Here is a 14,704-nt window from a genome sequence, read left to right as displayed (position 1 = left end):
TTCCTGTAGGCCTCTTTAGGTACTGGAAGGCTGCTATAGGATCTCCCTGGAGCCTTCTCTTCTCCAGGCTGAACAATCCCAACTCTCTCAGCCTGTCTCCATAGCAGAGGTGCTCCAGCCCTCGGATCATCTTCGTGGCCTCCTCTGGACCCACTCCTACAGCTCCATCTCCTTCTTGTGCTGGGGACTCGAGAGCTGAAGGCAGTACTACAGGTGAGGTCTCACAAGAGCAGAGCACAGGGGCAGAATCCCCTCCCTCGACCTGCTTCCCACACTGCTTTGGATGCAGCCCAGGACACGGTTGGCTTTCTGGGCTGCCAGTGCACATTGCCGGCTCATGTTGAGCTTCTCATCCACCAGCACTCCCAAGTCCTTCCCTTCAGGGCTGCTCTCAATCCGTTCTCCACCCAGCCTGTGTTTGTGCTTGGGATTGCCCTGACCCACGTGCAGGACCTTGCACTTGGCCTTGTTGAACTTCATAAGGTTTGCACAGGCCCAATCCATTTATCTCATTTTCTTCTGTTTTCCTTCCTGTAAAAGTGACTGAAGCAGGACTAAAAAAATGCACCTCTTACTAATGGACTGGTATTTCCTTTGCCATTTACGTGCCTTAACTTCAGAGAAATATGCAGGCTTTGTCTGTTTATGTGAACTTCTCTTCTTGCGAGCGCAGCTCCGGTATACTCCCGAGCTCACAGCCACGCAGTTCTTTTCCTTGTAACACGTTGATGAGGTGTCATATCCGATGGGATCTATTTTTGCTGAGAGCCCAGAATTTGATGGCAACCTCTGGGTTTGCGGTTGGCATGCGAAGTATTTCGTCACACTTTTCTTTTTGTGTCACTCACATGTAGACATGAAACTGAGAACACTGATTATGCAATCACGCATATTTCCGCCCCCTTTCCTTTTTTCTACATTAATAACATTCGGTGATAAAAGTTGGAAATGTTGTGCTCTGTTTCCACAGCTGCATCGAACTGGGAGCAAAGCAAACAATAACTGCATAGATGCATGTGCGTTCCAGCTGCCGCCGGCTCCCACGTTCTCCTTTATCCTTTTTGTCCTCTCGTTTGAGCAGATAAATTGTCTCAACTGCAGGAAGGGTTAGTAGCGGATATGCTGCCAGTTTAATAACGTTTCATAAAAAATAGGAATCAGTGTACGAAAATACTTATTACCACTTAATTTGTGGCGTGGTTTAAAGGTGAAACTTCTGCTTGAGTTTCACGATACGGTTATTTTTTTTTTTCCTGCACTAACCCCACCTCGCAACCAGGGAGAGTGACCCCGAGGACATGCAGATTAATGTTTCTGTTTCTTTTCTCTCCCAGCTTGGTTCCACGGTCAGCTGTTTTTTCCTTGAAACCTCGCAACTCCAGAGTTTCTTTCTGGCTGCTCGCCAAGCTCTGCCTCATTCCCGGGGTGCCAGTTGCATCGGCAGGAGTTGGGGAGGTAAAAGAGAGTAGAGCTGGTGCATACCCTTGAGATGCAAAATTGATGGGAATATAGAGTCAGGAAGAAAAACCTTTCTTGGGTTGATTCTCCAGCTTTCGAGCAGCAGGGTCCGTCACTGTGCCGGGACATGTGAACACAAGGAATTCACTGGAAGTTCCTCTGGATCTTGCTATGGAGAAAGGTTTATTTTCATTAGTGCTACTCCGGGTGACTTTTCTAGGTGGCAGATGATAACAATGCCTTCGCAGTATAAGCAATCTAGTGGTGTCAGGGCGTTATTCAGATGAGCAAATGTCAGAGCTTGCGTGAGACCCGAGTTTCCAAATGATTTTGAGGTTAACGCATCAGAATCCAAATGGCGTTTGGTTAAACAAGGACACCTCAACTCCTCTAGGTCCTTGGAAAAAGGTAATTGGAACAAAACCCACAACATTATTAGTCCATGAATAAATCTCTACTTTTTTTTTGCTTTCCCTGTATGTGATGGAAGAGATTTAGCTGATTTAAAAACACACAAAAAACCAACCACCAGCTCCCAAAAACTTGGAAGTAGGGCAAGATTCAGAATCTTTCAAGTGAAATGTTTGCAGTAGCAGTGCCAGAGTGATAAAACTGAAAATAATTTGAGTTAGACCTTTTATGTAAATGCTTGATTTAGAAGTGGATATTTTTCTGCTCAGATTTATAAGCACATAAAAATTCAAGGAATACAGCCGAAGGTGAAACGAATGTGTGTGTATGTCTGCCTGTGAAAACTTCAGTTGTAAGTGGGCTGACACAGTGAAAGTCCGCAAAGGTTTAGTGCTCACGTTTAGTCTTTGATGTTGCATTTGCTTCTCTGATCTATCTACATCCTTAGCCCACCTCCTTGTCCCCAAAATCTTCAAATTGTAAGCTAGAGGATAAAAATGGTTAAATGATAGATTTAATATCTCGGAGAAGTAACTCCCTAGCTACAGTACCATTTGCACGTATTGATAGAAGCATTTTATATACTGGGACAGTATTGAAGATATTGCTCTTGTGAGACCCCACCTGCAGTTCTGTCTTAAGCTCTTGAGTCCCCAACACAAGAAGGACATGGAGCTGCTAGAGCAGGTCCAGAGGAGGCCGCAAAGATGATCCGAGGGCTGAAGCACCTCTGCTGTGAAGACAGGCTGAGAGAGTTGGGGTTGCTCAGCCTGGAGAAGAGAAGGCTCCAGCGAGATCCTATAGCAGCCTTTCAGTACCTAAAGGGGCTGGCAAGAAAGCTGGAGAGGGACTTTTGACAAGGGTGTGCAGTGACAGGACAAGGAGCAATGGCTTTAAAATGAAAGAGGGGAGATTTCAATGAGATCTAAGGAAGAAATTCTTCCCTCTGAGGATGGTGAGGCACTGGAACTGGTTGCCCAGAGAAATTGCGGCTTCCCCATCCCTGGAAGTGTTCAAGGCCAGGCTGGATGAGGCTTTGAGCAACCTGGTCTAGTGGAGGGTTTCCCTGCGCATGACAGGGGGCTTTGAACTAGATGATCTTTAAGGTCCCTTCCAACCCAAACCATTCTATGGTTCTATATGAAAAATATCTTACCCACAGTCTTAAGCAGGTAGAACATTAGGCAGCATAAGCCAATACATCCTCTTAATTTATATTGCTCAGCAGAAAGGTACTTTTTGTGACAGCTCATGTTGTCATGTAGAAGTCATTTCCTTCACTTCTTAGCGTTGTTCGGAATTTTAACCAGGACAAAATGCTGCACAGCTGACTTGAGAGTTATTTCCATACCTATAGCATCACTGATGTTCATGGCACAAAGTTTGATTGCTTACTCTGGTCCTGTTTTAGCCAACTACCTGGCTGAAATCACATTCTTGTGTAAACTCTGTGTTGAACTGAAGCCTTAGCTGTGACTTTGGAACCAAGTATCCGGAACTTAGGGCAGAAGAAAGCCACTTTCTCCCGTGCTGCTGCATAGCTGCTCTTTTTGAAAGACGAACTATAACTTCCATAGTAGAGGCTCGAGGCTTCTGAGGATTGTTTCTGAGAAACTGATATTGCATGAAAACCAAAGCTGTTGTGCTAGCGTTTAGAAAATGTATCACATAGAATAGTACACGGTCATGATGGACCATCAATACTGAAGAAATGTGATCGGTGGAGTTGAGCTAACCCAGTCTTGTGCAGAACAGATAGTGAAACTCGCTGCCATAACACGTGCTGAGATGCCTGTTGCCTGCTTAGCAGATTCAGCATAAAACATTGAGGTTTTAGGGCAAATATTTGTGATGCAGAGTCATATTTTGTGAGATTCTGATTCTTTCATGTCAGTCCATGTCTGATCAGGAACTTTGCATCTCCTTGCCATGCTGTTCACCAGCCTCTTTGGAGGGCTGAAAGCAGAAGAGCTTCTGGACAGCTTCTGCTTCCCTCGTGGGCATCATACAGAGCTCAAAACAACTCTGAGGTAAATAAGAGTAAATATAGCTGCCCAAAGGTACAGCTTTCTCAAAAGATTAGGGTTTGTGGGCTCCATGCTAAAGCCTCAGCCCACTCTAAAGTCTTTATTATATCTATTTTCTTGTACTGGTGATTGAGTCCTGCTTCTGATGATTTGCTGGTGACAAGTGGGATGCTGTGGGTTTTTTTTCTCACTAACTTGGACCTTTGAGGACTGGGAACCTCCAAGCAAAAAACATCACTGATTTCTATATTCTTTACTCATATGGAATAGCCATATTTCTAGCTGTTGCGTTATACAAACAGTTTCAGGTAAGATGTCAAAGGTTGTTCTTTAGCAGCCTCTAAACCTACTTTATAGACTGGTAGCTACTTAGTGTATTTTATAGTTTTTAACAAGAAATGCATAATCATCAATAATGATCCCTTTAATTAGCACAGCATGCATACTTCAGTGCTATCACTCTGCAACTCCTTCTGGGAAGTGATTTATTTTTTTTGATTTAAAATATTCTAAATCCTAGGCTGGAGTTTTTATTATTTAAAAAATTGAGAAAATTTTTTCGACATGTTCTGAGCTATGCAAGCATAATAAAAATACATTTTCCACAGGTACCAACTAGAACTGCGCTAGCAAAAGTTCCTGAAATTGGAAGCTTCAAACTGTGCTGCTTTGTTAATCTGCAGTGAGCCTTGAAACAATCTCAGTTTGAAGACAATTAATGCAGTATTTTAAAATTACGAAAGCTTAAAATCAATAGTTTTATACACGCACATGACAAAATTAGAAACATTCCAGCTTCTTTCTCAGAGCGGAAGCCACCCTGAAGTTAAGAGGAAAAATACTCAATAGAAAACTCCTTAGGGAAACTTTTTTTTAAGGAAAACTAGTTTGGCCTACATATGTTTAAGACTGCGTAAGCACCGTGAGGATGTGAGACATGCCAGGAGACTCTCTTCTACTCTACAGACCTTAAGTCTTGCTCTCTGCTTCGGGGGAATCATAGTGAAAATGTACAAAGGCCATTAATCCCCTTCTCTACTTTGGTTTGCTGTCTGGATGAGAACTGGGAAAATAATTTAGCTTTACTAAGGACATCAGAAGAGGGAAGTTAAGCCTCCAAATGTTAACACATTCCTCAAGTGAAGGTCAAATTGACTTTAGTGTCCCCGTGGTGATTTACATCCCCAAAGACTCTGGCACTTGAACGTACAGTTGACCTTTGACAACTTAATGGTCTCTGCACCTTGAGACTGAAGGTAGGAGTAATGTAAAAACCGTTGGCTTAGCTTTGTGTCTTTCTAGATTAAAACGGGAAGGGAAATCACGTCAGAACGCAGATTTGTGAGCTCAAATTTGGGATGAGGCTTTATTTGTTTATTTATTTATTTTAAGAAACCTCTGAAACATTTCTCTCTGCATCCAGGAAGCAAAGGACATATGAAGTCATCCAGATACTCCTTCTGGGAGCCCGTTGCTTTAAAGTTACCACTACAAATAAGTAAACAAAGCAGTGTAAGGGTCAGCTAGCATTAAACAGCTGCTCGCTGGAACAGTTACCACAGCGTTTTCGCGGTAAACATCTGAACAACTTCCTCCCCAGTAAAACTGAAATGAGAGTAGAAAACGCGCAAAGAAGAGCCATCCCCATGTAGGGAGGAGAAATAAATTTTCTGTATGCATATTATTAGCTGAACATTTTACATCAATTTTACTTAGTTCCTTGTCCCACGAAAGTCAAATTTCAGGTATCTAATAGAGGCAGACATGACCTAGAAACTTGGGGGGGTAGGGAGAAAGGGAGCAGAGAATGTGTGTCTAAAGTGCACCCAAATCTTGAACCCCTGTACTTTAAAGAGAATATTGCCAGTCTGTTACCTTTATGTAAGTACTGTCCGTAAAGGTCAAAGTCTAAAAGACTGTACAACTGGATTCTGTGGCCTGTCAGCATTTGCTTATATTTAACTGTTTGCTAGTGTTGTAATTATCGTAATAGATTCCAGACTATTCATGTTCGTAACTTGCTTTCTACATTTGGCATTGCATGCAACCAATTTATTCGGAAGAATTAGCTAGGCGTGTGGTGGCAAGCGATGAAATCTGTAGAGTGTATTTCACAGGCGTTTCATGGCAGTTAGCGGGCTCCTGAGTTGATCTTCTGGAGAACTCCCCCAAAATCGGCATCTGCCTCTAATTTCCTTCATGTTTTGCCTTGTTCAGTTTTTTTTCTTCTCTTGCACAGTCTAAATACAGTTTCCAAACAGTAACGTTGGGACGCTTTTCCTTTTGCGATCAATGCCATTTAATTCCATATAATCACCATCTTTCGCTCACATTACTTTGTCTTCCTGTGAATAGTCTGCCAGTCCTTTGGAAACAAAATACTTCCACTGAAAAAGTAATGTTGGCACATAATGGCTCAATTAGGAAGACGTGGCACAGAAAAATGAACCAATCTTGACCCTTTTTGTGATAGCGAAGAATATTCTGGTAATTATAGGTCAATATTTCTTTGAAATTTCTTTCTTCTTCTCTCTTATTTGGTCTCAAATATTTATTTGAGACCAAAGTCTCGTGAAAAAAGGCAGTGGCAGAGAGCTGAAGCAGGACTGCTGTGTGCGTTGTGGGCAGCGTATTGAACAACTTAGGGAAGGGACTGCTGAAATACGAGGCGTTGCTGTGTGCCAAATGTTTTCCTAAGAAGAATCTGTGTAACTGAGGCTAATTCCTGATATTTTTTGGTTCAGTATTTGTCAGATTAACCGTGTAGGACTTTCATGCATGGGTGTGTAATTGAAAAGCCGTAGCTTGGGAAGCGGTGCGTCGTTTCTGAAATCTTGGTGAGAATTAACTTTGTACAAATACCATACTTTTCTGCATAGGCTTCGCAAAGAAAGAAAGAAACCAGTTTGCAATGTGTCACAAACTGTGTTGCCCATTTTCCCCCAGGCACAGCTTCTGTGTCGAGGAGAAGGGTGGAAGGATCTCTGTTACAACATCACTTTAGAGAAAATTCTGACTTCCAGCAGAACTAGCTTATCAGGGAAGAAAGTGGCTGGCGGGATTAAGGGTTGATCTCGAGGTAGAGGCCATCAAGATTTGAGAAAGCAGAAGCTCTTCACTAAAATAGCAGGGTGGGGACAAGGACTTTTTCAGTTGGATCAAATAAGGGGAATTTAGGGTTTAACAAGGCGGAGCAAAGAGAAGGGGAAGGAAATGAAACGGCTTGTCAGCATGGCTCCCTGAGGACTCGCAGAGATGGAGGGAAGTGAAGAACAGGGCGCTGCCGTTAGCACGGTTGCCTTATTGTAGTTCACCTGTTCTAAAAGGAGAATAATATCGTTCTTGAATCAGGGAGAGACGTGGGTGGTTTTGTGTGTGTGACATTTCTTTTGCAAAAGCAAAGCCTAGCTCCCAGAAAACCCGTAATTTCGAGAGTACGTCTCCTGTGTCAGCATCAGCTTGTGAGTTTGGGGACAACTGGATGGCAGGGCTCCCGATCCACAAACGGGCAACAGAAACAATGCTCTGAGAAAGTGCCAGAGAGACTAAGGAGAGCGGCCGTGCTGCAGCCTTCTGAGCCCAGGCTAGCTTCAAGCAGAGGAGAGCAACACCCAAAGCTTCTGCAATAAATTAGTGAGGCTCGAGCTTCTGGTTCCGTGTAAGTAAGTTCAAGGATGAAATGGGAGTTACACAATTATTGCAGATTGGCAGGCGTTAAAGATGTCTATGGTGCCTTCTAAGATCTCGTCCAGGAAGACATCATATAAAAGCAGATTTTAAGTTATTTATGGACAGGCAGAGCCTAGTGGTTTTAATTTTCTAGATAGCTCAGGAGGCCCATCACATTGGCAATGCTAGCAGAGTGTGTCAGGAAGTCCCAGCTCCTACTACCACAAATTAGTAAAAGGATGGTTTTGGGGAAAATTGACAGTATCGGAGGACCTAGCTCTTTTCTTCATGACTGAGAATTTAATCTTTTCTCCCTCTCAGGGAGGAGTCAACTTGGGTTTGCAATGTGCTATTACATTTTCTTTTTTAGTGTCCAGCTGGTGTAAACGGATTTGTCCTTGAGTTTTTCATACTGAACTACTGCCCATACTGAATTCATTTTCCAGTCGTATGGAGCCCATATGTATTCTTTAAACATAGACTGTACTGCACTGCAGAATTTATCATCCTGTCCTTTAAATATACTGCTGTTAGTGCTCCAAGTCCAGCATATTTATACACTGTAGATATGTTTACCACAAGCAAATTATGAGGCGTTGCAAAAATTGTATTTATCCGCGTAATCTTCTATAGTCCTCATTAAATGGGGACATGTGAAAGCCTTCCGTGGACAAAAAAATGTACCTCAAAATATCCGTGTTCTTCTCTATATAGAGACAGGTACTTTGACTAACTCAGTTCATGGAGGGAAATATTTCATCCAACAGTTAGGCAAGGACAGAAAACAGCTGGTGAATAAGGTTGAAAAGGTTGCCCAGAGAAGTTGTGGCTGCCCCATCCCTGGAAGTGTTCAAGGTCAGATTGGATGAGGCTTTGAGCAACCTGATCTAGGGGAAGGTGTCCCTGCCCATGGCGGGGGGGTTGGAACGGGATGATCTTTAAGGTTCCTTCCAGCCCAAAACATTCTATGATTCTAGTAAGAGATCCAGTGATGAAATCATCACTTCGTTTCGAGTGATCGCTCATAAACCTCTTCCACTGTAACTGCATAGGCATCCTGGAGTTTTGGCCAGGGTAATTGCCGTGCACGCATCCTTATGCCTCTTACTCAGGAGATAAATGCCGGAGCATGGGACCGTAGGTGTTCCGGGAGAGAGCAGAGCCAGGCCCCGTGGTGGGCATGTTGAGGACTGACTCGGCTGTTACAATATTGGTAATATCTCTGCTAAGTCATAGCCCATACACATATCACATGGTGGATGACCAGAAATCAGACCCTCAGGCTTTCGGTATTGCGCGTGCCGTGAGAGCTGGTCCCGAGTCAACGCTGTAGTTCTTGTTCATGATCAGAAAAAACGATGCAGTCATTCTGCTTTCTAGGGTTTGTATAGCAGCGAAGGGGTACTGGAAAGCTCTGGGGGTCTGACTGCTAGCTTTAAAATAGTACTGCTCAAATAATAGTTCGTAGGCAGAGTGTTGCCTCTGAGATCCTTTGACGTTGCTCAAGGTAATCAAAACATGAAAAAGGAGGCCAGCCAGGAGAGAAATGAGTGATGCTGCTGTGTCGTGTTTTTCGGTCAGTCTTGTTGCCCACCAGGCAAAGGAGGTGGAGGAACTGCTCTTACACACTCGTGAACAGAAACAGGTGCCATTCTCCTGTTTCAGAAGATTGAACAGTATGTCCTCATTAGTTTTTGATGTATGCGCTTCCAAATATTTCCAGAGAAAATTGCCGCATCCACAGGAATTTTTGCTGTTATGTTTACACGCATGGGTGTCCATGCGTAAGGGCCTGAGCATTCCTTTCCCTCTCCCCGCCTGATGCCTGTCTCCTCCTTGCCTCCAGGTACCAGATTCACACCGGCCTTCAGCACTCCATTATACGGCCAACGCAGCCCAACTGCTTACCTCTGGATAACGTCACGCTACCTCAGAAGCTGAAGGAGGTTGGTTACTCAACGCACATGGTTGGCAAATGGCACTTGGGGTTCTATCGCAGAGAGTGCATGCCCACGCAGAGGGGATTTGACACTTTCTTCGGCTCGCTCTTGGGCAGCGGCGACTATTACACTCACTTCAAATGCGACAGCCCGGGCATATGTGGCTATGACCTGTACGAGAACGACAACGCGGCTTGGGATCATGACAACGGCATCTACTCGACGCAGATGTACACGCAGAAAGTACAACAAATCTTGGCTTCTCATAACCCCAGGAAACCCATCTTCTTGTACATTGCGTACCAAGCTGTTCACTCGCCTCTTCAGGCACCAGGCAAGTATTTTGAACATTATCGATCGATAAACAACATCAACCGGCGAAGATACGCCGCCATGCTTGCTTGTTTGGATGAAGCTATAAACAACGTAACCCTTGCTTTAAAGAAGTATGGCTACTATGAGAATAGCATTATCATATATTCTTCCGATAACGGTGGGCAGCCCATGGCCGGAGGAAGTAACTGGCCTCTCCGTGGAAGCAAAGGGACCTATTGGGAAGGAGGTATCCGTGCTGTTGGGTTTGTCCACAGCCCCCTTTTGAAAAACAAAGGGTCTGTGTGTAAGGAGCTTGTGCACATCACGGACTGGTTCCCCACTCTGATCACGCTGGCAGAGGGACAGATCGATGAAGATATCCAGCTGGATGGCTATGATATATGGGAAACCATCAGCGAAGGCAGACGTTCTCCACGGGTAGACATCTTACACAACATCGACCCCATTTACACCAAAGCCAAAAATGGCTCCTGGGCAGCTGGCTACGGCATCTGGAACACCGCGATTCAGTCTGCCATCAGAGTGAATCATTGGAAACTACTGACGGGAAATCCGGGATACAGCGACTGGGTACCTCCGCAGGCCTTCAGTAACGCGGGCCCCAACCGCTGGCACAACGAGCGCGTTTCTTGGTCAGCTGGCAAAACAGTGTGGCTTTTCAACATCACCGCCGATCCGTACGAGCGAGTGGACCTCTCTGCAAGGTATCCGGAGGTAGTGAAGCAGTTGCTGCGGAGGCTTTCCCAGTTCAATAAGACGGCGGTTCCTGTTCGATACCCACCTAAGGACCCTCGGAGTAACCCGAAGCTGAATGGAGGAGTCTGGGGTCCGTGGTTTAAGGAGGACGAAAAGAAAAAGAAAGCAGATAAAAATAAAGGTGGGAATAAGCAAAAGAAGAGCAAGAACAAGAAGAAAGCGCATCGGAAAAAAGGGCAATCGTTACACTGCCGTTCACGTCTTGCTGGTGGATAGACTCTAAGCATGCTCTGTTGCCAAGGCTAGGTGAGCTTGGCCCAACTTTCTTGAACTTCGGACAGCACGAACTAGAAATGCTAGTTATGGAGGAAAGTTGGCACCTTTTAGTTTTTTCTCTGATTTCACCAGCACGAGATAGCTCAACACTCTGCCTTGAGTGCACGTGAACATCCACGTGACAAACTTTCTCCTCGACAAGGATGAACGGTGCTCACCCATCACAGCTGCGTTCTAGATAACAATGGCGACAGCATCTAATTGCATGGAACTCATTTTCAATGGGCAAATAGTGGTTCCTTGCCTAAATTAGTTGAAATATGTGGAGAGTATGGAGATGTTTATGACAGATGTTCTCAAACTGACTGATTCTATAGGAAGGAAAAACAGCTGGAGAACCTCTATGGGTCAGAAAGTGTTAGTCACCAGCCTATGACGTTTTTAGATACAGCAAAAACTTGAAGCCATCAGAGTAGCTTTATAGAGGTGCTGGGGAGGGGGCATGGTAGGAGGAAAGCTGCTTTGAATTAGATTTTGTCTGGCTTACATAAATCAGAAATATTTTTTACATTTCCTAGATGTTCTAAGCTCCCCCCATTTGTAGCCAAACCAGAAGGTTGTTATTCAACACACATGAACAGCTAGCACACACCATGGATAATTTATAGACAAAAACGCGTCACCAAAATGAATGTAATATTTAAAACGCTTTAAGATAACGATAGAACAATATGTAAAAGGCATAATTTATTTAACAGCACAATACTTACTTCTCTTCCATTAAAACTTTAATTACTGGATGGTGCAAGGTACCCCTTTGGGTGCTAGGGTTGTTGGGGGTTTTTTTCCTTTGATTTTCCATTTTATTTCCACTCTCTCATTCAGAGTTTTATTTAACAGATCCATGTCCTCAGAGTACTGTAGAAGAAGAAAATACTGTATACACTGCTAGGATGAGAAAGGAGAATGATTCAGGTGCATCGTTTCTTTGTGTGTTTGCCTCCAGTTGTTTTGAATGTAACAAAGTGATTATTTAATTGAGTAGTCACATGAATATTGTTTGGTTTCTGTACAGAAAGGCCATCTTTATGTTTGGGGGGAAAATTCTACTTTAAACCTTTTATTTATGTATCTATTAAAATAGTTTATTTTTATGGCATTCATAAAAGTAGTCTGCCTCTTTTTTGCATCAAATATAGTAATTCTGTCCTTGTTTATTTTTAATGACCTCAGTAAGCTTTTTTATTACTATTATTTTTGGTGCAGGGATGATTTTATGACATTTCGTTTCTGAAACAGAATTTCTGCTTCTAATATGTGTATAATTTGAGACACAGTTCAACCTTTGCCCTTTTCCAAGGTGTCTGCGTGGATGATTAATGGATGTACCGACTGCATATTCTTGGTGATCTGTGCTAATAGATACCACGCATACGCACACAGAAGTTTCAAAATGAATTCTGTTAAGTAAAATTGATGAGTCATTTGTTAAATAGCTATAACTTATTTTGGTAAAATTTAAAATAAGCATGCTTTTCAACTCTGCCTCACTTAACTCAGAAATCACATTTATGTAAATATAGATCACACTTGAAAAATTAAACATTCGTAAAATCAGTGCACACTAAAATCTGAATTGTGTCCAACGCCCTGACACCCCCTGACCTTTTTTGAAAAGAAACTAACTGCAGCCATATACTGCCAAAAGCTGGTACATTCCATATTTGCAGCTCTAAAGCAGAATACAGCTGTCATTAACGGATGCTTAGAAACAAATTCGTCGTGTTTTAGAGGTACTTTTGTGATGAATAGACTGTGGAGAAGATAGAAACGGGCTTCTTGAATAGTTCCCTATCAATAATAGTTATAAAAGGATGATGTATATCTGCGTAAGTGCTTAATATTGTCACTGTTGTTTTTCATATTGTGTGGTCCTTAAGAGGACTAATTAATTTTCTTAGAAATCTGTCTAGCTTTACTTAAAATCCAGACTATTCAATGAGTAATCAGAAACTCAAATGTTCTGATTTCTCACTTTCTTTTTCAAATGTACCATTGATGTCCTTAAGAGAAACAATAATAATGTCTTGAGATAGTATACTCCGAAATGTGTTGGATAAAATTCATGTCTTTGAGAAAATAGATGTCTTTTTGTCTTTGATAAAAAGTGGGACTTTTAAAATTAGCCTGGATCAGCTGTCAATACACAGGTATATGTACAAATTGGACAAATGCAGAAATGATGACTTTTTATCATGTAGCTTTTCTAGTTTGGGACAGAGTGGACATTTCAGTAATAAACATTAGAAGTGAAGGAAGCAGGAACTGATTTGGAAACGTTTTACTGTCTAGTTTGCAACTTAACACGTAAATCATGATGTTTATGTTTGAAATACCCCCGGTGTTGCACATCGAGTTCAACATTAGAAAGAAATAGTAACGTTTCTGACTTGCCAAGGTCATTTAAAAAAGGCCAAAATTAGATGTGTAAGCTAAACTATATGTAAAGAAGGACTAAAGTAGTTGAATTTCTTTTGGCATAATAGAAACAAAGCACTGTAATAAAGTGTTATCCTCATAGAATCAACGATGGCCCTTTTCTGTGAAAGTTTAATGATTGCTTTGGCTTTTACTGGCCTGAAGCAAGCAGAGAGCATTATTCTCTGACAACATTTTATTCTGTAATTATTTATATCTGTTCTCTCTCAGGCAAAACAGGAGTCCCTGAAAGTAATCGATGCAAGGTGGAACAGCGGATCGGTTCTTGCGTGCCTGGGTATTAAACGACTGTGCCGCAAGAGCGAGTGGTTGTAGAGTACGCAACAGGAGGATGTTTTCCACGGCTGCGCTGGCTCTTAGTTAGGCTGATTCTCTGGGAATTGATACTTGGATCTGGTATAGGCCAAAAGTCGGATTTACAGCGAGTTAGAAAATACCCACCATTTGCAAGCTTTCCTGGATCTTTTGCTGATAAGATCCCAATGTGAAAACACCGTGTTGCAATTTTCCTGTCTACTCTCACGTGACTCTGACGATACAAAGGTCTCTAGTTTTTGGCAGCACTGTCCAGCTCTCGAACCTGACTTTTGTATTTACAGAGTTGTAAGCGGTTCATACGCTCTCACAGCAGGATTTCACAGATTATTTATGTCTCAGAACGTGTTCCGTGCCCAGTCTTGGGGAAGGTATGAGAGGTAAACGCTGCAAACGCTTCAAAAAAGGCTACTAGACTTATTGAAACCGCAGTCCTCCACTCTGAAGGAAAGCCCACCGGCCTCCTAATTGCTGGGCAGATGTATCGAGGGAGTCGTCGCTTGACCCAGGCTGATCTATGTGTGCAAAGGTACTCTTGAAAGCTAATTGATATTTGATGTCAGTCAGTAACTGGTCTCTCTACCCACGTTTTTAAGAGATCTAGAAAAAGTCTGGGTGAGGGGAGGAAAGGCAGGGAGGATTTGCTTATTCTTTTGAAGTCACCTCAAGCCTTCTATTCTCCACATGCTGTATGGGTACGAGAAAAAGGCAGGTCTGATATTAATTAACTCTCTGATCTGGTCTTAGTAACATCCACGCCTTTGGGAGGAGCAGCCTGAGCAGTGAGACAATACGTCTTCCTTTCCGATGTGTTGTTGATAGCTGTGATCGTGGATCATCGTGTCTACAACAAGGCAACCTGAAGAGTGCAGGGAAGAAAGGAAGAAAGAAAAACTTGAGAAGGAGAAAAAATGCAACAAACCAGAAGGAAGAAAGGACTGCCTTGTGGTCTGTGCTCCCTGAACATAGCATTTCATGCTGCATTGCTTTTTAAAATTTTGTGAAGTGCGAAACATACTTGTGTTGTCCTTTCAGGTTTTCTCAATTTTATTCTAACGCTCTTTTAATTACTTTTCT

At 42.8% G+C, this 14,704-nt stretch overlaps 1 protein-coding gene across 1 annotated transcript in view; it reads left to right on the top strand.

Annotated features, from left to right (window-relative positions):
* Positions 1-10,813, top strand: part of ARSJ (arylsulfatase family member J) — a 47,211-nt gene extending 36,398 nt beyond the window's left edge. The window contains exon 2 of the mRNA XM_086612021.1: positions 9,412-10,813. Within this exon, the coding sequence (XP_086468147.1) occupies positions 9,412-10,813 (1,402 nt within the window). The remainder of the gene's footprint in view (positions 1-9,411) is intronic.
* Positions 10,814-14,704: the final 3,891 nt, after the last annotated feature.

This window comes from Tauraco erythrolophus, chromosome 5, assembly GCF_009769465.1.
Source record: "Tauraco erythrolophus isolate bTauEry1 chromosome 5, bTauEry1.pri, whole genome shotgun sequence".
In the NCBI taxonomy this organism is placed as follows: Eukaryota; Metazoa; Chordata; class Aves; order Musophagiformes; family Musophagidae; genus Tauraco; species Tauraco erythrolophus.
The sequence above is the reverse complement of the archived record's forward strand: the minus strand, read 5'-3'. Positions and strand labels throughout refer to the sequence as shown.